General features: G+C 43.3%; 1 protein-coding gene across 3 annotated transcripts; it reads right to left on the reverse strand.

Moving 5' to 3' along the window:
- Window positions 1–105: 105 nt before the first annotated feature.
- Window positions 106–23,535, reverse strand: LOC149366409 (uncharacterized). Of its 3 annotated transcripts, XM_089550593.1 has the most exons (3): window positions 18,284–23,535; window positions 10,594–10,629; window positions 7,058–8,150 (listed from the first exon to the last, which is right to left on the reverse strand). In XM_089550593.1, the coding sequence occupies exons 1-2, from the start codon at window positions 18,816–18,818 to the stop codon at window positions 10,598–10,600; spliced, it is 567 nt and encodes a 188-aa protein (XP_089406719.1). In that variant the 5' UTR covers window positions 18,819–23,535; the 3' UTR covers window positions 7,058–8,150; window positions 10,594–10,597. The 3 variants fall into 3 exon arrangements, with proteins under 3 accessions (XP_089406733.1, XP_089406719.1, XP_089406725.1); XM_089550607.1 differs by lacking the exons at window positions 7,058–8,150; window positions 10,594–10,629 and adding an exon at window positions 106–1,481 and having other exon boundaries at window positions 18,249–23,535; XM_089550599.1 differs by lacking the exons at window positions 7,058–8,150; window positions 10,594–10,629 and adding an exon at window positions 13,487–13,906.
- Between the last annotated feature and the right edge of the window lie 1,009 nt (window positions 23,536–24,544).

The raw sequence follows: 24,544 nt of genomic DNA on the forward strand, positions 1-24,544 counted from the left end.
TTCGTGTCATGTCCGTAATATACTTTCACTGCCACCATGTGTAAAGGCAGCAGCATTTCAAGCTGCCCAAAGCATAGGCTTTCTCCGGGTACTACATCCTTTTACTTTGAATGGATGACAAGAAAATTTTATTGATTTGGTCACAAATCCTGGAAACCGCTACAGCACGCAATTACAACTGATAAAGCACTCTGAAGCAGCCAGTAAACCAAAAATAAGCATAGTACATCATCAAAAGGCTGGACTTTGCTTCCCTGCTCTTGCATCACTATGATTGAGCCACAACACAAGCATGGAAAGAACAATAAGACAGCATGCTTCTGTGGTGGTATGACACTCAGAAAAGAACACAGAACTTCTTGGACATTAGTATGTTAGTTTGTTAGCCAGCGCCAAACATTTTAGTACAAAACATAGGCACATTGTAACAACACCGAGACCTTGTTTTCTTCTCCTTCAATACCTTTTTTTTTGGATTAAGGCTTAAGAAATTATGTGAGTACTCCATATCGATGGACAAATTTTAGATTTCCTGCTAAAAACCTCATTCTAGAAAGTGAATTATTTTAATTCTTTAAAAAATTGTCTAAAAGAAATGGCAAAGTTGAACAGATGAGGGGACACAGAAATGAATGCACTGATAAAAATGAGAAATAGAAAAGGTGCGAGAAATTATTATTGTGACGCACCTGAATAAACATCCAGGTTTTATGAACCATATTTACTTATTGGCTATTTTTGCAGAGTTAAACGAAGCCCTGCTCACAAGAATATATCATCTTGAACTGCAACCAGAATTCATGGACATCATTCAACACACTGAAACTAGTAAAATGATGACATCTGCACATGCCACAATTTAAGTCCCGTTCATGACAGCAGCAGTTTGCTTGGTTTCTTACAGAGGAGGGAAAGCAACCGAAGAATTGCCCCATGCCGATGCACTTTGAAATCATGTAAATTTGCATATTTTATCCCAACCTGACCAATTAAATATGAGACTGGTTAGCCAGCAATTATTTCGGTATCCAAAGTTGGAAAAACACATGAAAACTTTAAGGAACTGCGGTTTTTGAAGCATGTTGACTTTTTTCATGGCGTTTTAAATCTTGTTTCTCTTTGAACGCCGACGTGCAGAACTGACATTGATAAGGTTTTAAACTGTTATGGGCTCGCACATGCATTGCAAGGTGTGAACTCTGTGCAAAGACCATTGGGCAGAGGTGGCACTGGAATGGCTTCTGACCCGTGTGGGTGCGAAGGTGCTCCATCAGGGTCCACCTTTGAGCAAAGCTGTTCACACAGTAGTCACATTTGTATGGACGCTCACCCGTGTGGGTACGAAGGTGGGACACCAGATGGCCTCTTACAGCAAAGCTGTTCCCACAGTAGTCACATTTGTATGGACGCTCACCCGTGTGGGTTCGGATGTGTTTGACCAAGTGAGACTTTTTTACACATTTCTTTCCACAGTGGTCACACTGGTAGCGATGGTCACCGGTGTCGTGGCCTAGTGGTATGAGCGCCCGTCTCGGCTGCGGGAGGTGGGTGGTTCGAAACCAACCCACCGCCGGGCACCCACCGGTCAAAGGGTACAAGCGTCCCCCGGCCTGGCGCTCGGCTTCCTTTAGGGGTGTACGTTTGGGAGAAGTGAAAAAAAAGGGCCACAAATTGGGCTTATGCCGCACGAGGCGGACTTATGGTTGCTTGGCGGGGGAACTTATCACTCATCCGTCAAGGCAACTGTTTGGTCTAAGACCCTTTTCCCAAGCATTTCACCCTAGAAGGGCCGAGCACCAGGCCAGGAGAAATGTTGTACCCATTAAAGAAACCGGTGGGTACCCGGCGGCACTGGGGATCGAACCCAGCACCTCCCGAATGCGAGGCGGATGCTCTACCACAAGGCCACGCTTCGGTTTTCGGTATCCACCAAAAATTTTGTCGATAAAAGTTAGTAGACTGCCCTCTTTAACTGAATTTTTTACCTGATGTGTACAGGATCTTGCACTGCATGCACATGCTTCTGATTCTATCTGCTGTAAGAAAAAATTGTTTAGTGTGGTAGTGCATTCCTTCTATTAATGATTCATGCTTATTTCATTGTGTTCATGTAGATTGTGACTATAATCTGACTTTTGTTCCTCTTTTTTTTTCAGAACAGCTGGCCATATCATGCTAAATTGTTTCGGAAAGTGTTTCCTTTGTATTTTTTTTCTGTTAGATTCAAAACTGATGTGTATGTTTTGACTATGTACTCATTGCATTTCAAGATGGTGCTATCAACTCCCGATCAAACTTTGAGTCAGAGAGTGTTGTCTTTTTGTGGGGCTGTACAAAGAAAATTGCTCATTCTCAATTTCTGCAGGACAGCTGTAGAGTCGCTTGCTTTTTTGGTACAATAAACCATTGAACAAGTTAGCTCCTAGACATGTACACTCTCAAATGATACCAGAGATGGTGCAGTGTGCAGAAGTGAATTTGTGCTAATTACTTTATTTTTGTTCGTAATAGGTTATCTCGAACTCACTACTGAACATTTGGCTACATTTCTAGACAGGGAACAATTCCTTCAGCACTTTTTCTCCAGCAGTGTGCTCAAGGTTTTCTTGAAATGTGCATAGTAATTAATGTTGAAGCTTTAATGGATGGAAGGAAAGCAGTTGTTAGCAGCGTACTGTTTTGTTGATCAAACCTCTTTGACTCACCGAAGCGTGGCCTTGTGGTAGAGCATCCGCCTCGCTTTCGGGAGGTGCTGGGTTCGATCCCCAGTGCCGCCGGGTACCCACCGGTTTCTTTAATGGGTACAAGATTTCCCCTGGCCTGGTGCTCGGCTCTTCTAGGGTGAAATGCTTGGGAAAAGGGTCTTAGACCAAACAGTTGCCTTGACGGATGAGTGATAAGTTCCCCCGCCAAGCAACCATAAGTCCGCCTCGTGCGGCATAAGCCCAATTTGTGGCCCTTTTTTTTTTTTCACTTCTCCCAAACGTACACCCCTAAAGGAAGCCGAGCGCCAGGCCGGGGGACGCTTGTACCCTTTTGACCGGTGGGTGCCCGGCGGTGGGTTGGTTTCGAACCACCCACCTCCCGCAGCCGAGACGGGCGCTCAAACCACTAGGCCACGATGCAGTTTTAGGTGGCTTTTCTTCATGAAGCCCTTACTGCAGTGGCTACAGTGAAGCAACTGCTTGTTCGCATGTCCACCCTGGTAGTTTCCAACAGTGTTACAAACACTTGGCATAGAGTGCTGCATATGGTTGTTGACATCCTGCAAGTTTTCCACAGGCGGGACACCCTGGTCAGGATCAGCTTTAACCAGGCCTGGACCAATGAAAGACAGGGAGTTTTAAATGGAATGCTGAACAAGACATGTCAAAGCTCATTTGGTAGCGTGACCAGACACCTATATATCTAGAAGGCAACGTATGAGTCAATGGGTTGATCCTGAAAAAAAAACTTTTAATCAAAATTTTCTATTCATATATTTTTATGGAGGGATATGTTTTAGCTTTTGAAGAATTACTGAAAGCAATGAGCATACTCTGCATCAAACCTAAGAGCCAGAGCTGCTTAGACAGAGTGCTCGTATCATTGGCAGAAAACTTGCAAGTCATGCTGAAGAGAATTTCATCAATAAAAAAAAGTCAAAGAGGTTTGATCAACAAAACAGTACGCTGCTAACAACTGCTTTCCTTCCATCCATTAAAGCTTCAACATTAATTACTATGCACATTTCAAGAAAACCTTGAGCACACTGCTGGAGAAAAAGTGCTGAAGGAATTGTTCCCTGTCTAGAAATGTAGCCAAATGTTCAGTAGTGAGTTCGAGATAACCTATTACGAACAAAAATAAAGTAATTAGCACAAATTCACTTCTGCACACTGCACCATCTCTGGTATCATTTGAGAGTGTACATGTCTAGGAGCTAACTTGTTCAATGGTTTATTGTACCAAAAAAGCAAGCGACTCTACAGCTGTCCTGCAGAAATTGAGAATGAGCAATTTTCTTTGTACAGCCCCACAAAAAGACAACACTCTCTGACTCAAAGTTTGATCGGGAGTTGATAGCACCATCTTGAAATGCAATGAGTACATAGTCAAAACATACACATCAGTTTTGAATCTAACAGAAAAAAAATACAAAGGAAACACTTTCCGAAGCAATTTAGCATGATATGGCCAGCTGTTCTGAAAAAAAAAGAGGAACAAAAGTCAGATTATAGTCACAATCTACATGAACACAATGAAATAAGCATGAATCATTAATAGAAGGAATGCACTACCACACTAAACAATTTTTTCTTACAGCAGATAGAATCAGAAGCATGTGCATGCAGTGCAAGATCCTGTACACATCAGGTAAAAAATTCAGTTAAAGAGGGCAGTCTACTAACTTTTATCGACAAAATTTTTGGTGGATACCGAAAATTTTTCACAAATGAACAAACATCCAGCTGTAGCACTGAAGGATAGAGCAGAATTTAAAGCCTAATACGTTCTATGTGGCAGCCTCCCTTGCTCGTGGCAGATTGCTTCTGTGAACCCCGATATCAGGAAGAAGTCAGGGATATCGGGAAGTAGTTAATGTAGTCAGTGCAGTGACTACGCAACTTATGGACACGACGGGGCACACTTTTTGGTTTGTCAGCAGTGTGCACCACATAAGCCCCATGCAGGTGTGGTTTCTTTTTACTTTTATTTTTGAGCAACCAGCGTCATCTCTCAAAAAGGTTTCCGAATTGTGGTGAGGTGTGGACTGTGGAGAAGCTGAGGAGGTGTGAGATCCGTGTGGGTGTTTGACGGGAGTGGACGGGAAAGGTTGTATGTCCCAAAAACAAGATATAGCTGTTGTCTGCCGGTGTGCATCTTATAATTGTTTATTATTGCTCTTAAGAGAGCCTGATACTCTGTGCCATTTGCACAATAAGATATTTCGAGTTTCATGATTGACTTCCATTGCGTGCTCTTTATTCAAGTACAAGTTCAAACCTGTCATATTTTCAAGTGCCTGCTTTTCCCGTGTTCGCTCGTATCTGTTTGTCCGCCCACTTATTAACCTCGTAATTTAACCAAGGCTTGCAGCTCTGCTTACTCTGCCCACAGGGCATCCAGCTCCTTGAAGCGGGCAAACGTGCCGCAAAAGGCTGGGGCTGTGATGCATGAACTTCAGTGGAAGCCATCACTAATACAATTCTAAGGTCACCTTAAAAGTGGACACGAATGCATTGCAGAGTACGAGTCATTTGTGAGTGTGATACAAATTGAGTGCATTTACAGAAGGCATTCTCTCTAGAAGGCAGCAAGCTTCTAAAGATATACATTTTAGCTGCCCATGGGCAATATGAACGGTAAGTCAACTTTTCAATCGTTTCCCGTTCACAAACGTGCGTGTGCCTAAGGTGACATACCGTGCTAATTTGAACGTACCAGTTCTCTGCAACGCACTCCAAAGCCAACTGAAAGGTGTCTGAAGCCTCCACACAGAGGGGCACATCTGTCATTACAGCATTCCCCACAGCATTGGGACCATATGCAGAGATAGTGATACGAAAGCCATTACATATGGAAAAATAACGCGATTTGTAGCAAGCTCGCTCTGAAATTCCAATATATTGATATGTGGCGGCTAGAAGCAGCAGTAGAAACAGCAGAGGTAACCTGCTACGCAAGTAACCGACGGCTTGTAGTAGTCTCTCAGCACACAAGCGCGCACCTCAGCGTCTTCTTCGTTACAATATGTTAAAACATCAGTGAGAATCGCCTCACCAAAAAGAAAGAAAGCAGACAAACTAGTGACAGGAAAAAGATGAGAAAATCGTAAAATCAATGTGAACGTGCGCGCCATTTGCGCCCAATCCAATCTATCAGCTCAACTGCACTGACAATTTGAAAACGTTTTTGAGCAGGGAGGAACAACTTGTGAGAGAGAATGCGACGTCCCGTGGCTAGTGCTTGCAAGCCAAGTTCTCATAAAATTGTACCCTCACACGGGTTTTCGGTCTCAGAGTCAGTCCTTAACATTTCGGTGTTGGCAGGTCTTAGTGTACGCATTTGTGCGGCCCATGGCGTGGGCATCAATAGCAGTGAGGTTGGTCTACAGTCAGTTTGCCGCACTGGCCCGTGCATGCGTGTGCATAGCAGCAATAGATATCACTCTCCTTTTTACTTTTTATGACTAAACTTGATGTTTCTCGCCGGACGCTCCCGCGAGTTTTTTCCTACGTTTTCTAGAGACAGTGCTGGGTAACCAAAAATAAAAAGTCAAAAATTGTGGATGACTTAGCGTGTTCAGGACATGCTAATTAGATGTACTAGTGCTCATATATGCAAAAGTGATCATTCTCGGCATTCACAGATAGCTGGGAATCCTGATACCACTACTGGTGCAGTGCCTAAGCGATGCAGCACTTCCCTGCGATGGCAGGTACCATCACCTGTGGGGCTTACAAGGCCCTACTTGCTCTTCTCAAGCAGCCTCTCGCGACCAATCATTAACTGAACTGCCTTCCGCCACAGTGTGCAGTTCATTCACAATCCAGTGGTCAGGTTGTGATCATGTCACATGACCTGGGTGGCCCACCTGCCACCTTGGCCAGGTTGCCCTCAACCCGGTGGGCAGAGGGACACCACAGTCAACGGCCGAGTGGCGGAATGGAAAATCTAGTGGAAACACACTACAACAAACGTAAAAGCTGACAGCTACAATGGGGGCCATGTAATGCGCACTGCCGATACCATGAAAAGTCTCTCTTGGGCACGATGCATGCTGCGTCAGATAGGTACGAGTTACATTGTATTTGCACTATTGTTACCGCACTGTACTGCTTCTGACTGCTTTTTCTGTCTCACTGTAACCATCTGTTGTTTAGTTAGTGTAATCTGCATTTTGTCCAGTTGCTCTTGAGCAGTTTTAAGTCCCACACACCTCAAAAATGTATGTAAGCATGCTTGTTTGAAATAAATTCAATTCAGCTCATCAACCGAGAAGCATACGTTGTATTGAATCTACAGTTGAGAGCACTAGGGTGGTTTTATAAAAATATTGCCACATAACCATATACTATCAATAAAATAACACTGGACACATCTATCATAGATGCCAGTATCTCCGTTCGTAGTCTGCAGTCCTGCTGTTGGCAGTGCCACTGCATACATAGCAGCACGGCCAGTTGTGATTTGTTTTTTTCAAAAACGTTTTAAAAGATGAGCAATCAAGCTTAAAGAATAAAAGTCACTGCAGTTTACTGAAAGAGCAAATAAATACGCTGCATTAATTTTATATAAACTAAAACACCAGTGTCTATAGGAAGCTGGGGCATAATCGGGAAATGCAGTACATTTAGTACAGGTGCATACCACGCTAGCCGTAACGAGAGAACACAGCTTAGTGCAGCTATCCACTCGGACCCGAATTTCGTTTCCAATTTAAGATACATAATGTTGTCCCCAAACCACAAGTTCTGCAGATGTTATTGTCACCAAGGGACAAAATCTACCAAGCCAATACTTTTACGCTCAGCTTTGACAGATGTCCCTTCAAGATTAATCCAAGAATATACAACTGCATAACAGTAAAATGTAACAGATTTTCAGAGCTCACTTTGCAAAAAGATAGCACACAGTAGTGCAAATAAAACAATAAGCAGCAAAATAATGAGACAAAAGAACTAAATTGTATGATGGCAGAACCACACTGAAAAGCCAAGACTCAAACTGGAGAGACAACAGCAAAGAAAGCAAGCTGAAATGTGACGCGCAAAAGACACAGGCACATAACGGGCAATTTTTCTAATCCCGTCCATGTTTTTTTATTGCTGTTAATTACAGAGGAGTTCAGAGAAAAAGTGCAACTTGCACTGCAGTGTGCTGGATCACAAGGTATCGTATCACTCGTGCTGCACTCATGTAGAATTCAGACGTGGAATCTTTCATGGTATACATTGTTCATGTTGCAATGCTGTGCTCTTTACGCTAACAAGGCAGGGTATGCTACGCCCAAATTTTTATATCGCCATCACAATCCGAGATCACTGGATATGCCATTTCATAAACATCAAGCGGTTCCGCCGGCAAATTCTGGTTACAGAGGTTTCCAAAGATTAGCCTTCAGGTAGCTTGTGCACTCTTTGGATTGCCATTATTGGTTTCAATGCCTGCAAAATGAAGAAGAGCAAACAACTTGATTATAACAGAAACCAATGGTCGGTCGCAAGCTGCAGCACTTCATTGAACAGAGAGCCTGCTCACTTTCATTAATTTTTTTTTATGAAAGAGAAAGCTTTGTTGTTTAAGCGAATATGAGGCTGTGGCACTGAGAAACACTGCAGATTAATTTAATACCTCATTTTATCATACGGTAACTATTTCATGGTAGATGGTGCCCATAAACCACAACATTGGGCACACAATATGTAGTTGATACACTAACTACATGCAACTTTGTGGACATGACTGCACCACCGCTTAGAGGCCGTGCAGTGGCAATGATGTGTGCAGCGGTTTTGAAATTAATATCAATAAAACAGTGCACCTGATACCATCAAAGACACCAGCAAGCACTTTTGCCAGCAGGAGCGCAGAGCCAGTGGCAGCATTGTAGCAGTCATCATTTCTCAAAATGTTACAAGAGATGATGAGAAAGCATGGAAAGCATAATCGTGCATGGTTAAACTATCCTAGAAATGGTGACAAGTTGCAAGAGGAAAAAATTACCCCTTCTGAAGTTTTTCCAGAAAAAATATACCACCTATATGTGGTCACGGGCAGCACCCATGATTGGGCCACTTCCATGAACTTGGGAGCCAATGACAATAAAAATTTTTTTTAAAGTTGAAATCATCAACTGTTCTACATGTGTGCTTCCATTTTCCGAGGTGTTGTCAGATGACGACAGTTGCGTGTTTCTATCATGATAGCAATTTTTCAGCATGCATGGCTGTGGAGGTGAGTGCTATGATTTTAATTTATTTATTTATAATATTCATAATAATATTCATTCATTGATTTATTTATTTGTACTTCACCTTAAGCCCCCCGTTTTGCCAATCTGCCACAAGTGCCGGTTTCCAGTGCAAATTAGATGCTTGACAGTGTATGATGTAGCTATAAAACTCAGAGTTGTCACATACACCAAACTACATGGAAAGCTGGGTGTTTGACGAACTGTTCGTGGACTGAAGGCAGGATTCAGATGCCTCTACTCCAAATGATTGGCAATGGCCAACCACAAACTGACGCCAACCAGACCAATTAAAAGAACCTCACTTCAGCTCATGTTCTCCTCCCTGCCTCACGTGAGTTCAATTCATCTTTTATGACACAGCCATTGTTCAGCTGTTGCAACTTAAAAAAATATGGGAAAAGTTCATTTACTAATCATTCAGCTAGCATTGGTGAATTCCATGTAGTGAAACATGTATCCTCCTGTCTTGCGAACTATTCAAAAGAAAAAACATGCCCGAAAATTTGCTCTCTCTACTCCATCATGTGCAACAGTAGGCATAAAAAATCATTTCTGCTGCCAAGGCATCTAAAGAAGCACGGAAATGAATTTGGTAGGAGGGAGAAATTCTTTGGTTGGAAACTATTTCGACTCTCCACTGGGACCTGTTACTTTATTCGGTTTACCTCCTAAGGTCTTAATTTAACAGTTTTACACAGGAAGGATGTGGCGTACAGTGCAAAATTAAACAAGAATCACAATAAGCAGAATCCAATATGGGAGATTAAATGAAGTGTGCAAAGCCTGAACACAAAACATACAACAATCAGAGCAACAAATTAACAAGTGCAGAGGTCTAAACGGTGTAAGCAATTTAAACAGAACGAGGAACTGGGTTCCTGAATGCAATAACAAAATTGGAAGGTATAAAAAGACAACAATAATTTATAAATGAAATGAACAAATACAGGACAGTTTATTCTTAAAAAGCTACTTAAATCCAGCAACGTTCCTCACACACAGTTCAGATTAGTACGCACATGCAGGCACACAAATATGAGTAAGAAAGAAGTAACAATACAAAATGATTTTAAATATCACTGCATATTAAGTCACGAAATTTGGACGCACAGGTCAAGTGGCAATGTGCAATGATAATCTGCTTCCTTAGATGATACTGTGAGGCGTAAATGGGCAAGGAAAGGAAGATGAACAACAGATGGTGCACTGAACTTTGTGCGGATGGCTGTAGATGACTGAAAAAAATGGTGATTGAGTAATGAATGGTGTGGTAACTGATATTTATATGTTAGCATTAGTCATGAAGGTTTATAGCAATAAGAAATGTCTTCTAATACAGCAGGTTTTTTTAACCTATTGACATATGATGTGAGCAGTCTCAAAAAATAAAATGTGCAGCACGCTTCTGCAAGCAGTGAGTATTCAGTTGAGGTAGGCCTGGTGTGGATTCCAAATGACAAATGTGCACTCAAACTGCAGGCGAATTAGGGCAACTTAGGCAAGTTTCTTAAAAAGTGCAGGGTCCTATTCGAGGTTTTATTCTGCGAGGCCAACTGAGTGGTTAGCGTAAGTAGATACAGAAGCACTTACAATTAAAAGTGAACCTTGTAACAAACACTAACAAAGAGAATTACCAGGCTAATATGGTCCATGCTTTATTTGTTCAGTTTCTGTAAAGAGAACAGAGATGCAAAATATGACATGATACAACTTATAGTGAAAGTTTTCTGTCTGTGTAGCACAAAAGTTTCCAAGCACAAGAAATCTTGAAACACATTCATCTGAAAATTTGAATTGTCGGTTCCAGAATTATGTTTGAATATCAGTCTAGTGCTATCTCCGGGACAAAAGGTTGTGAGCAAGGCACACTGCCTAATAAGGGTGGCTTAGGAATGCCTATTAGCTTCTTACTACATATGCAAAATTGGAGCTCTCTAGGTGCAATGATTCTCAAGAAAAAAGAGGGCATATGCATCCCACTGCCCTGTGAAAGCACCTGAAAAAGTGGGTCTTATGTGTCCCACTGACCATTGAAAGACAGCGGCTTCTTGAAAAAAAAAAGCATTTTTAACATCTGATGTGAACTAAGTGTAAACATTCAACAACAAATGAGAGAACATAAAAAACCCTACTTTCTATGACAAAATAGTTAAGATATGTTCATGCAACATCCACTTGCTACCGACATTCCCTGGCTTCGACAGAATGGCTCAGCAAAATTAGATGTTCGCAAAATTGCAAATGTTCTTTAAACCATATCTGGGCCACAAGTCCTTTGAGCCAAAAATAAATGAACAAGAAGAGCGTGAATAGAGAACGAAAAAGTGTTGCTGTTCAAATTCTGTAGAAATAGTACTACCACTGAAATAGCATCTTAAACCGGCACAGCGCAGGCTTTAGATGCTATGAAAGCTACAAAGCACAAATCTATACTCAGTACTAAAGGTCTGCACGGGCCGGTATTTACACTCTTTAGACTGGGTCTGGCCCAACCTGCCACCACTTGGGTCAGGACCCGAACACAATCCGCTATAGATTTCTAATGACAGGCCCGGTCTGGCCTGGCAAGGCCCAGCCCGGTGCTCATTCGGATGGCTCGTACAGGTCTGTCTGCTTTTCATGATGAAACTTCACTCTTGAAAGAAAAATAGAGAGAAACATCAAGCAGTAAACAAACACCTGTGTAGCAGCTGAAAGAGTTGTTTGAAACAAGAAGCGCAACCACGGGTTCATACCAGCAACGAGTGCCTACTCAAGCTGGCCCAACCAAAGAAATTGGGTAACAAAATGAGCACTGCTTGCCATCCTTTCCAGTGGCTCGGGAGGCGACACTTATTTCTAAAAACAACGGCTTTAGCACAAGCGTAACCTGTTCCCCTCATAAGCACAATAGGGTGCTTATATAGCGTCATAGCGGACTATGAGCGCATTGTCACGGACTTTGGGTTTGATTCAGCTAGCGGGTCAGGGGAGCAGTAGAAAAACAGCATTTCTGCTTCGAGGTGCACACAGCTTTACTTACGTGGCGAGGAGACTTCGTACGGGAGTGAGAAATATGGAATCATATCATTCTGATATAAAGAGAACGCTCCCCTTTCAGCTGGGCTGGCAGCTTTATAAAGTCTAAACTATCCCAGCCCTCTCCCAACCAGAGGAAATCGCAGCCTCAAAGACCACATCCACGTGGGTTACTCAAAGGTTGTCTGAAAACGTACAGTAAATTCAGTCATTCATGTTTTCGTAGGTCACGAACACAGACGATGTACCATTCTACACAAATAGAAAGCATCTACCCTTAAACAATGTGGCACACAAAAGAACTGTGCGCATATGCAGGGTTGTAGCTGGTTAGCTGGACAGTAATGGCCTTTCCCTACGGGACATTTCAGAGCCTTCTCTTGTCAACTATCCAACTGACTACCCATAGTTAACCGGGCTTCTGCTGATGGCAACGCCTTTCTCAGTATTTCGGGTCATAGATGCACATGTGGGCACGTTAGGTAAGGCTGTTGGGTGGGTTTCATTGCAGAAAATTAATAAAAATGGGGATGTGGTGTTATTCTGAATTGTGTGCAACTGTGGTAATGTGGCACATGTACACATCTTGTCATCCCATGCCGGTACATAAGGAAGACGGAAATAAACACGACAGTATTCTGCCTCTCGGCTCTACGTTAGCATGTCTGATTGCTCTCATAAGTTGCGCCATGCCCTAGAGATGACATATCGTGCCAAAATCCTTTCTAAAACCTGTGCAACACATGCAAGAGGAATGGTTTGTTTGAGATACGTGAACATGATGCCACCAGGTGAATATTGTTAAAATGAAAGCAGGAAAGCTTGATTGGACAACCACAATCTGGCGCTAGAAATATCAAAGTAATCGATGCAGTAGCTGTAGGCTCACAACCCAAAACATCACAATGAAAACAAGTAAAACATACTGTATTTACATGATTGTAAGTCAACTGATATGCAAGTAGGCCACACCCCCGATATCGCAGGTCGGCAAAAAAAGAAACTAGGTGCTGTGAAGAGGAATCTGAACTCGTCTTTTTGCCACGGGAACTCGATCTACACATTCCGAGCATTCTTAGAAACCTTGACTTATTGCCCTGTGCGGCCTATTTCCTTAACTAAATTGAATTAATGTCCAGCTCCTGCCTTTTTTTCTGAATTCTTCCCTGTACAGTGGACGGAGTCGACCAACGCATGGAGTGCCTTTCATCCAGTCCCGTGGCGGCTTGCCACTCTGCCATCGGCGGAGTAATACGTAGTAATCCGTAGAAGCAAATAGTCCGCGCGTATTTTTATTTCCGCGGGCTTATTTTGCGCCTATATTATCTGCGAATGAAACTATTTAGTCACGGAAACATAAAAAACAAAATAAAGCGAAAGCAAAGCCTCCACGGAGCTGGCTGAAAGGCACTCCACGCGTTGGTTGACTCCGCCCACCGTACGGGGAGAATTAAAAAAATAAAGGCGGGAGCCGGACGTTAATTCAATTTAATTAGGGAAATTGGCCACAAAGGGCAATAAGTCGAAGTTTCTAAGAATGCTCGGAACGTGTAGATCGAGTTCCCGCAGCAAAAAGACGAGTTCAGATTCCTCTTCAGTGCACCTTTAAGCTTCGCCTTTAAAGGGGCTCTGACACACCTTCGATAAGAGCACATCAACTCGCTCAATAACTGCACTGTGTTGTCGTGAATATCTGAGCAAAAAATACACTTCTATAGGCTGCAGAGGGCCCATAATCTGGCAAGCCCTCCTGGGCAACTTTTTCGTGCTCGCACCCTCCTCTGTCGCTCGCACATGCGTAAACAAGTTGAGAGGTGGCTGTGGTTAGGTTCTTTCAGACAGGCAGCTACCGTGGCTGCAGCCAATAAGCTGCATAGCTGCGGCGGGTCTGGAAGCTCTGCTCCTGGTGGTGGGGTCACTGGAGGAGCGCTGACATTCCAGCATGCAAAAGATGATGAGACGAGAGGGAAAGGAGCAATGAAGCTGAAGTTCAAATTTTCACTACAGACAACTCAGCTTCTACAAGTGCATTTAGAAAATTCTTGCTGGACAATAATCATAAAGCGGCATGCTTTAACATCCGAGGCATTCCATGACCTTATTAGAGCCCCTTTCAGAGTAGAACGCGATAGCGTTATTCAGCCGCCGGCGCTTATCGTCAGCTGCTAGTGGGCACCTCCAAAACGAAAATGTATTAGTCACTGGACTACTCGTCCGCATTTGCATGCTTGCACCATCGTCCACACCAGCGCTGCTGTCGTCATTGCTGCTGCGGTCCTGCAGCACATCGTTCTAACGTCGTCGTCCACCAAAATCCCCCACTTAGCAAACAACCACAGCACGTCGTCGCCTCACAAAACCCTGCACTTTGCAAATAGCCGCACTATGACACCACGTGGAACAGCAGAAAATTTTGCCTCACTGCAGCCGCCAAACTTGTGTCACCCGTTCCGAGATGTCAAACTGGCGTCCCGGCGCACAGTTCTTCATTTTTTCGGTGCAAAGAATGACAACCATCTTGAATGTAGCTGCGAACTAGCGCCGGACACTTACCAGACCCGGGGCACAAATGAAGATAGACGAAACGCTACATTAATAACTGGTAAAATGCTGCCAGCAGCCGTCAACTGTGTGAGCGGCGTCAGCTCTGTCATCACCTACCAAAGCAACCCTCAGAAGCACTGCCGTTCCGAGTGGCGGCACTTCTTTTCCCTACATGAACGGTGCAACCACGATTCGAACAGCTGCCCATCCATCAACTATTGACACTCTCTTGAGTGTCGAGTGTGCATTTGAAATTAAAAAAGAAATGAAAAATCCTTTAACTGAATGCTACTGGGCAGAGACATGGAGCAAACATAAAATTGCAACCGCACTATAACATTGCTCATATTCATTTGTCTTGCCTTTATTTTTTATTTACGATGCCCAGCTGTGGGTTCGACCGCAAGTGGACCGCCGCACTTCGGATTTCCAAATAAAAAAAAGTGAAGGTCGACCTACAATCGCACAACTACAGTATGTGTCCCGTTTTCCCAAAGAGGAACAAATGTTCTGGATTTAAAAAGAAGGAAATGCTTGCGTTGTTTGTGCTAGTTTTTGTTTTGGTCTCAGCCATATCTCATCTCTATCTGAGCCAGGGTTAATCCGTGATTTGTATTTGTTTCTAAATCACCTGTGTATGTTTGGGCCATCTTTCAAACCATAAATTTCAGAACACTAGAAGTAAAGTGATCAGTTGTTAGTCAGCACATGTCCATATCATGTCCTTAATGTGCTTTTGCTGCCAACACATGCAAAGGCAGTTGCTTTGCCAAGATGCCGATGGCTTCAACTTTCTGAAGGCACTCCATCCTTGTGCTTTGTATAGATGAAAAGAAAATTTTATTGATCACTTCACAAATGCTGGAAACTACTACAACACACAACTATACTGACAGAACAATTTAAAGCAGCAAGTAAATAATTTGCAAACTAACCAGCATCAAGAAAAAAGCTACTGTTATATTGGAGCTCAAATTTGAGAGAGTGACAGAATCCCGTTGTGGGGGGGTTACATTTGAAAACAAAGACACCAAACAGCAAAAAAAGATCTTTCTTGACATACCAGCTGCCAGCATGGGGGCTGTGTTCTCAATGAAGATATCGCCAAAAGTGGTTTATTTTAAAAAGCCTTAAAAAATCACCAGAAGGAGCATGTGTATAAAGGGTCTAGATTTCCATCGTTTCGAATCAGCTTGTGTGATGTGCTCTGTATATGGTTAGAGATTTCATATGCAGCCATGATGCTGTCATTTTTTTTCTTGAAACGATCCTTGCCTTGTGCAATCAGTCTTTTGGCCATCCATTACTGAGTGCTGCTTAAGCGTTGTTATGAATGCTTTTATTTTTCACATCACGAGCGCGCTGCTGCAATCGCTTTTTGTAGCATCTTGATTCCTCCAAGTAAATTCGGTTGCGGTTTATACAGGGGACTGCGTCTTTGCTGTAAACAACAACCCCGTGCTGGGAGCAGAAACGTCAAAAAAGACCTTTTTCGGCTGGTTGGTGTCTCTGTTTTCCAAAGTATGAAAGCTCACAACACACAGCTATGTCTTCAAAAGGATGGAGTAAATGTTCCTTAAAGGGACACTGAGAAGAAATTGAAGATGGCTTATATCTAATCTATAGAATACCAACTTGTAAACACGAAAACACCACTCTTTTTGAAAATAGAGCTCTTGTAAGGTAGAAAAGAGCAAGACCTAAAATACAGGAATCGCCGCCACAGACCAATCTCGCAAGTACAAGCATGATGATGAAATAAGAGAAAAGGCTCCACAGGTCTCAGAGGCTGACAAACGTGCATGAAGGATAGGTGTTTGATCGATACTGAAGTATACAAGTTTTGTTTCAAGCCACTAAAGCACTTTTATCCAGGAGGAAGACAGAAAAAAGACAACTTGAATGTTGAAAGTCAAAGAAAGCCTGAAATTAGCGGCGATACAGGCGGCCAGCTCAGTTTTGGTTTGCTATGGCGTGCATCATGGCTATGCGTTCTGCGTGCCCATATGGTTTTATTATGCATCTTGTTTTAAAAGGGAAGAGCAGCAAGTGCTCCTTGGACGAAGTTCGTGCAATGGCATGCAACTGTGACAAGAAAAAAGACCTATGTGTAGCCAATGTTCATCGTGCCTCTGCATTAGCAAACGCACCACTCGGTGCATTTGCTTCGTCAAAGTAACAAGACACTAGCCTGCATAACCAACCTTATAAGGATTATTATGACAGAATTTCAATATGCCCACGCGTACCAGTTGCTGCACATCAGTCGTGACGGTGACTCGATGGTGACAGTGATGCTGCCGACTCCTCACTACTAGGACTTCCTTGCAAGACTTACCAGCTCAGCCCTCCGCCTCAGCCCTGTGTGGGGTTGAGCTTGCTAAACACATGCCTCGGTTCTCTGCGGAAACTTCGTAGCCGGAATTAGGAAAGGGATCCATCATAACGTTGGTGAAAACATAAATGAAGAGACGACGGGTGATAGATGCCTTCAAGGTCAGGCCGGCAGTCGTTTTCATTTCGGCTGCAGCGCTCCCACAGCCAGCAGTCACGGAGTCACTGTTCTCCTATTTCATCATCAGAGGATCCTGAGTCTGAATTGTAGCAGCAGGAAAAAGGTTTTCAACTTCGAATCCAAAGCTCTTGGCAATAAATGTACTTTTCACTCCAGGACAAATGGCAACAATTCTACAAAGTGTCGAACTATCGAATTTTACTGACAGAAAAAATTTGATAGCATCATCCTCAGTGTCCCTCATTGGTTTTCAACAAACGGATCTCCACAAGCTTTTATAAATAGTAATAATTTTTATGTCAATGGTCTACTTATGTCAATATTTATGTCAATGCAGTTGCCAAAGCAAGTTCACTTGAATTTCCATAACCACAACACAATATGCAAGGGCTTGCTATAGAAATGCTTAAATACCTTGAAACCATTACCACAAAATGGAGTGAGAACAACAACTGCTGTTGAGACAGTGATGATTTTCCTCCAAATCTACATCATATTTGTAAAGACTGACAATGCTGAAAACGTAATTTGCAATGAAAACATGCCACATGCAAAGATAGCGGATTTTTGGACAAAAGTTAACGCACAGGAATCTAGTGCAGTAAAGCATTCATTTTTTAAAACCTTAACCAAGAGAGTGCTCCAAAGACTTGCAAAAAAAAAGCAAGCAATGTTTATCATCAGGAGCCTGGGCATTGTTTCTCTGCTCTTTTGTCCCAATAATACAGCCACAACACAAGGATGGAAGCAATAATAAAACAGCATGCCTCTCTGGTGGCATTACATTCACTTTAAAAAAAAACACAAAACTGCTCTGATGTGAGTATGTCAGTTTGCAACCTAGTGCCAAGCACTGCAGTCACTGTTCACACACATCACTCAATGCACTGAAACTAAACTAGTAAAGTACCAGCCTGGTATAATCAGGTTTATTATGGAGAAGGAAAAGAAACTGAAGAATTGCTTTGTACTTTGAAGGCAGGTAAAGTCGCATATTTTTTCCCCAACACAGCAACATAAAACTGAGAAAGATTAGCTAGCAACTGTATCGACATCCTTCAACGAACTGTGATATTTGAAGCATGTTTCCTCATTTGATGCAGCTTTAAACTGTACTTTTCTTTAAGCGGCACTGTGCACAACTCAGACTGAATTGGATTTTCTCTTGTGGGCTCGCACATGCTTTGCAAGGCTTGAACTCCGTGTAAAGACCATTGGGCAGAGATGGCATTTGTATGGACGCTCACCCGTGTGGGTGCGAAGATGTCGCACTAGGTGACCCCTTCTAGCAAACTCGCGCCTGCAGTGGTCACACTTGTATGGACGTTCACCCGTGTGAGTACGAAGATGCTCCACCAGGCTGTTCTTCACAGCAAAGCTGCTCCCGCAGTGGTCACACTTGTAAGGACGCTCGCCCGTGTGGGTGCGAACATGCTCAATCAGGTGCCTCTTTCGAGCAAAGCTGCTCTCGCAGTGGTCACACTTGTATGGGCGCTCACCCATGTGGGTGCTAACATGCGCAATCAGGTTCCTCCTTCGAGCAAAGCTGCTCTCGCAGAGGTCACACTTGTATGGGCGCTCACCCGTGTGAGTACGAAGATGCTCCACCAGGGTGGCCTTCACAGTAAAGCTCTTCCCGCAGTGGTCGCACTGGAACGGACGGTCACACGTTTGGGTGACAAGGTGCGACTCTTGGGGGCTTTCCTTCATGAAGCTTCGACTGCAGAGGGAGGACGTGTGCAGCTGCTTACTGGTGTTTTCCCCAGGCGAGACTCTGAGCATGCGATCAGCTGCGACCAGGCCTGCATCAAGAAAATCAAGAGTATTTATAGCGTGTTACAGCCGTCTGGAGGGGCGGCCAGTAACCTGTAAGTGAAGAAGTCAATCTTACACAACATTTAGGCTAACATTTCATTTGAGGAAGATGAGTTGTTCCTGAAAAAAAGTTTTTAAGCAGTATTTATAAATTACCATGGATTTGGACGAATTATGTCTTAGCTTTTGAACAATTACTGGGCATACTCTGCAGCCAACTTAAGAGTCAGAGCAAATTAGACAAAGTGCTCATATAATGCCTGGCTTCTTGGGAGGGATCCCATAAGTCTGTGCAAGTTCTTCACGAATTAGAAAATGTCTGCGAGCTTTCAGTCGTGACACAGTACACTGCTGATAAGTGATTTAATTTGGCTATTAAATCTTCAACGTTGATTACCCAGCTGCTTGCAAATAAACCTTGAACAAACTGCTGAAGAAGAACCGCTGGAAGACTGATTCCCTTTCGCTAAATGTAGCCAAATGCTCTATATCTAAGCTGACCTGTCATGACCGAAAACAACACAGTAATTAGCACATTCGCCTCTGCACACAGCACCATCTCGGATATCATTTTACAGTGTGCACGTCTGGCAGCTACCATAATCAGTTTATTGTACCAACAAAGCATGAACCTCTTCAGCTGTTCTGCGAACGTCTTATGCAAACAATTTTTCCCTGTAGCCTAAGAAAAACAAGGCTTCGTGACTAAAAATAGCTGCAGGTTGATATCACCAAACTGAATTCCAGTGAAAAAATAATTAAAACATACACAGCAGTTCTGAATGTTAAGAGAGCAAAATAAAAATCAATTACGAAAACAAGACATCTATACTAAACCTAGCATAATCAGGCCCGATGGTCACAAAAAATAAATTCAAAACTGAAGCAGTCCCATTGCAAACGATAAGGATAAAAACCAATACTGTCAGCAGTGACACCAATGTAATACATAGCACTAAAATAAGCATGAATCAATATCAAACCAAAAAGAATCAGACTAGATAATATTTCCTAACACCAAACAGAATCAGCACATGCACTACAAGCTCCTGTAGACACAGGTAAAACACTGCAGATTTAAATTCACCCGAAAACATCTGACAGCATAACAAGAAGTTATTACTACAGCTTTTTAGTGCTCAAATTATAAGGACTTTGCTCGCAGAAGAATACAGAAAACAATAAGCCATAATATCATGAGACATGGAAGCTCACAGGGCAGTAGAACCACAATGAAAACCGAGAGCTAAACTGGTAAGTCTAAAGCACAAAAACAAAAAGCAAGGCCAAGTATGATGCACAAAAGGCACAGCCACACAAACACAGCCACTTTTCTACTGCAGGTATTTGTTTCTTTTGCTGTGTACTCTCCAACTTGTACTCTGTTCAGAAAAAGCTACACAGAACAAAGAACATAGAGAAGTGCATTTGTAATGTGTAAGATAACAAGGTTTCCTGTGCACTCAAGCACGACATCATACATAGATTGTTTCACAAAATCCACTGTTAATGATGCAATGATGGTTGGTTGATGTATCAAGTTTGACGTCGCAAAAGAACTAAGCCTATGAGGGGTACCGAAGTGGAGGGGTTCTGGTAATTAAGACCACCTGGGGTTCGTTAACGTCCACAGACATCGCAATGTACATGGGCCTCCTAACATTTTGCCTGCATCAAAATGCGACCACCTCGGCTGGGATCGAACCAACATCTTTCGGATGAGCAGCCGAGCAACGTAACCACTGACACTGTGGCTCGTTGTTGCAATGATGGTTGTGGTCTAGGCGTCAACAAGGCAGGGACTAATACGGCTCATTCTGATGCACCACCAGAATAGTATGGGTTCGCTGGCTATGCTATTTCACGTTATGAACATCAGGCAGTTCATCCTGAAAATGCTGGAAGCAGTGGTTTTGGAAGATGGACCTTTGGGCAGCTTGTGTACTCGTGGGTTGCCAATATTGGTTTCAATGCCTGCAAAATGAAACAGAGCAGAGAAGTCGATTAGAACAGGCACTGCAAGCTGCAGTATTTTGTTAAAGAGATAGCCTGCTGACTTTCACTTATTCTTTCCTGTAGCAATCGAAAGCTCCTTGTCCAGATAAGCAAATCTACACTTTGGCTCTGCGATACGCAGCAGAACCATTTGAAATCGCAGCAGAACCATTTGAAATCGAATATTTTCATTATCATAGTCTCGTTTTCTCATAGCAGACAGTGTCTAAAAACCCCGACATCGCGGAGAGAATATACACGTATAGTAACTCTATGTAACTCTGTGGATCCGACTAGCGTGCCACCCAAGCAGCATGCAGTGGCAGTAATGAGTGTGACATTATATGGGATGTCCGAATTTTATCGAAACTACAGTTAAAAACACTAAAGCTGTCTTAAAGACACTACAAATAAATTAATGCTGCTGATATTGCCGCGAATCATCATACTGTGTGTTTATTGATGCTCAAAGCCGCCAGTACGCAGCTTCATCATTTTGTCTATGATGCGAGATGCGACTGGATATATGTTGATTAATCACAACCACACGGAACTGCTTCCACATTTTTCCAGATTGTTGTAGTTACCTTTGGTTCCTAAGCTCAAATGTTACTAGCAAAGCTTTAATTTGAGTGTGCACAAGACCTGCAGTCATTCTGGTCGACAAACGCCAAGCAGGCTTGTTGCTACGCTGCCATCGACTCATTCAGTTCTTCGAGGGCACAGATCTGGCCAGACAAGTTCCGTTTGGAAGCGTTTTGCCGACATCTTCCTCATCGGACTGCCGTTCCCACTACGTGACAATATCTAAAAACAGATACCAGCAACCGCTTCTGCCAACAGCAGCGCGACACCACCGGCAGTAAATGGCGGCAGTCTGTCTCTTTGAAAATGTTAGAAGAAATGACAAGTAAGTATGGCTAAGCCATGCTATAAATGCTGACTAGTTGCAAGAGAAAAAGTAAAAACGTCCAAGCTTCTTCTAGAAAAATTAACAAAAATATAGCTACAGTCGATCCCGGATATATCGAACTCGAAGGAAATCGCGAAAAAGTTCGATATATCAATAATTCGAAATATAAAATATGCCTATTAGACGCTTATTTTAAAATTGCGCAAACTCGGACAATTTACCGGGATCGTAGCAAGTGGGAACTTACCGATTTACTCCTAAGTCCACAAAAACGAAAGCACAACTCCACGATCAGCGCGCTTTATTTCGCTAGAAAAAAGTCAGTGAGCTTTGCTTGCCTCTTCCTCTGCACCATGCAGTTCATTAAGCTGTCCTCAAGCTTGTTGATAGTATCCAAATGAGAAAGTCCAGTGCCCTCCATTGCGCCACAACAGCGACGAATGACGCTGAATGCGGATGCAAGTTCAGCCGCAGTGCATGGCGGCTGGGCCTCTTCACACAATCTTCGCCACTGCTCGGGTCCGCTTCCTCGGTATCGATGATGTCAGCGACGATGTGAGCATCAGAAATTAGGCGTCTGCGGGCCTGCGGCCAGCACGGTTTCCCTCTTCCCAGCTCCTTATGGCCATTCCCATTTCCTTTCACACCCCCCACAAAGTTCCCATCACGTGACTAAGAGCGCAGCTGTCCAAGGCCAGCGCCGCGTGAACTCTTATTAGGAGAAGCCCATTTGCAGGAGCGCGCGCTAGTGGAAGAAGCCCACTTCCAGGGTGGCGCATACTGGAAGAAGCGCACTTGCGGGGGCTCGGCATGGCACGGAGTTCGATATATCAAATATAGGGTGCACAGTAGTTCGATAAACGTAAACAAATTTGCTATACTTTTGCATGAGATTCCCAAGGGGATTCTACATCTGTTCGATATAGGCAATAATTTGATATATCCGGGTTCTATATATCCGGGATCGACTGTATTTACTACTCCGAGTCCTATTCATAAAGTGTAGCATATTGACTCAAGTTGCACACAAACATTTTAAACTAGCAAAGAACAGACATACACATATTCATATAAAATTACTAACGACAAAAAATAAATTCCAACACAACTGCATCTTAAATCATGAAATATGGATGCCTTGAATCCTTGGATGGATGAAAATGTAGAACTGCAGAGTTCACAACACAACAGCTGCAACAGGTCAGTTTTAATGAGACAGAGTTCAGGGCATTGTGTCACAGAAAAGCAGCATCGTTGTTGGCGTCACTTGTTGTGAGTAAAAAATCCATGAAAAATCCACAGAGGAGCAAGCTAAGTCATGTGACAACATAATAACCTACCTACCAGATTGCGAGCAAACTGCCCACCATGGCAAGTAGCAGTTTAATTAATGATTGGTAACAAGCAGTTTCTTGGGAATAGCAACCAGGGTCACACAATACCCACCAGTGGCGACACCTGCCATCGCAGAGCAGTGTCGCATTGTTTAACCGCTGCACTAGGAGAGGTATGAGGACTCCCAGGGGTTTATGAATGTAAAGTAGAGCATCACCACATCTCCATATACGGGCATTAACCCATCAATGCTATCAGGTCATATACCCTTAAGGCGAATCTTAAGTCTCTCCTCCAGCTTTAGTGCAAAACCACCACTCCATGCGTACTAACCCCCAGCAAGAACCTAGTCTTGTGCGGAGGAGGGCGTCGTGCCACCTAGTGCATGTAACCTTGTGGCATCATCACAGCCGCTGCAGTGGCTCTGTGGTTACGGTGCTTGGCTGCTGACCTGAAAGACGTAGGTTTGATTCCGGCCATGGTGTTCACATTTCGATGGAGATGAAATTCTACAGGCCAGTGTACTGCGATATATCAGTGCACATTAAAAAACTGCAGATGGTCAAAATTTCTGGAGCCCTTTCACTATGGCATGCCTCATAGTCTGAGTCACTTTGGGACGTTAAACCCGATAAACCAAACGAAACCACAACCTGCCCACCAGATTGTGACCAAACTGACCACCGTGGCAGGTAGCAGTTATGACTTATGGTTTATGAGGGTTTAACATCCCAAAGCGACTCAGGCTATGATGGATGCTGTATTGAAGGGCTCCGGAATTTTCAACCACCTAGAGTTATTTACCATGCACTGATTCGCACAGAAAATGGGCCTCTGGAATTTCGCCTCCATCAAAATTCAGCCACCATGGCAAGGATCGAACCCGGGCCTTTCGGGTCAGCAGCCGAGGCCCATAACCGCTGTGCCACTGCGGCGGCTGGCAGGTGGCAGTTACATTAATTATTGGTCGCGAGAGGTTGCTCAGAAAGAGCAACATGGTCACACAATCACTACCGTGGAGGGTCTTATCACTTAACCACTGCACTAGTATTAGTATCAAGACTCCCCAGAATCTATAAATGTTGAGTAGACGATGACCGATTCTGCATATATGGACATTAACCCAGTAAAGCTGTCACGTATTAAGTGTACCATCCAATTGAAGCATAAACACATCCTTTTGCACATCTACTCAGCTTAATTAAGTTAAACCCCTACTACTTTATTTAGTGCTGCAGACTGAATATCCTAACACCATGGGCGTCCACAGGAAGGGGGCAAGGGGGCAGGCACCCCCTCTCCTGGATTGTCGGATATTTTTTATGCACTAGCAGAAAACAACTACACAGCTTGATTAGCACTCTTAGGTGATAGTAACTTTTCGCACTTTCTTTATTAAGAGTAATTCTTCATTCATTAATAAAATCCAATGTGTGTTTTCCAAGCCTAG

The sequence above is a fragment of the Amblyomma mixtum genome, chromosome 1, assembly GCF_055824585.1.
Source record: "Amblyomma mixtum isolate Tamu chromosome 1, ASM5582458v1, whole genome shotgun sequence".
Lineage (NCBI taxonomy): Eukaryota > Metazoa > Arthropoda > Arachnida > Ixodida > Ixodidae > Amblyomma > Amblyomma mixtum.

What these genes read in the sequence shown, in the direction of transcription:
- LOC149366409 (XM_089550607.1), bottom strand. Translation starts at nt 18,818, where the DNA reads ATGCTCAGAGTCTCGCCTGGGGAAAACACCAGTAAGCAGCTGCACACG. An exon ending in AATGCCATCTCTGCCCAATG is followed by an intron (nt 1,482 to 18,248) that starts GTCTTTACACGG and finishes CATCGCTACCAG; the next exon opens with TGTGACCACTGTGGAAAGAA.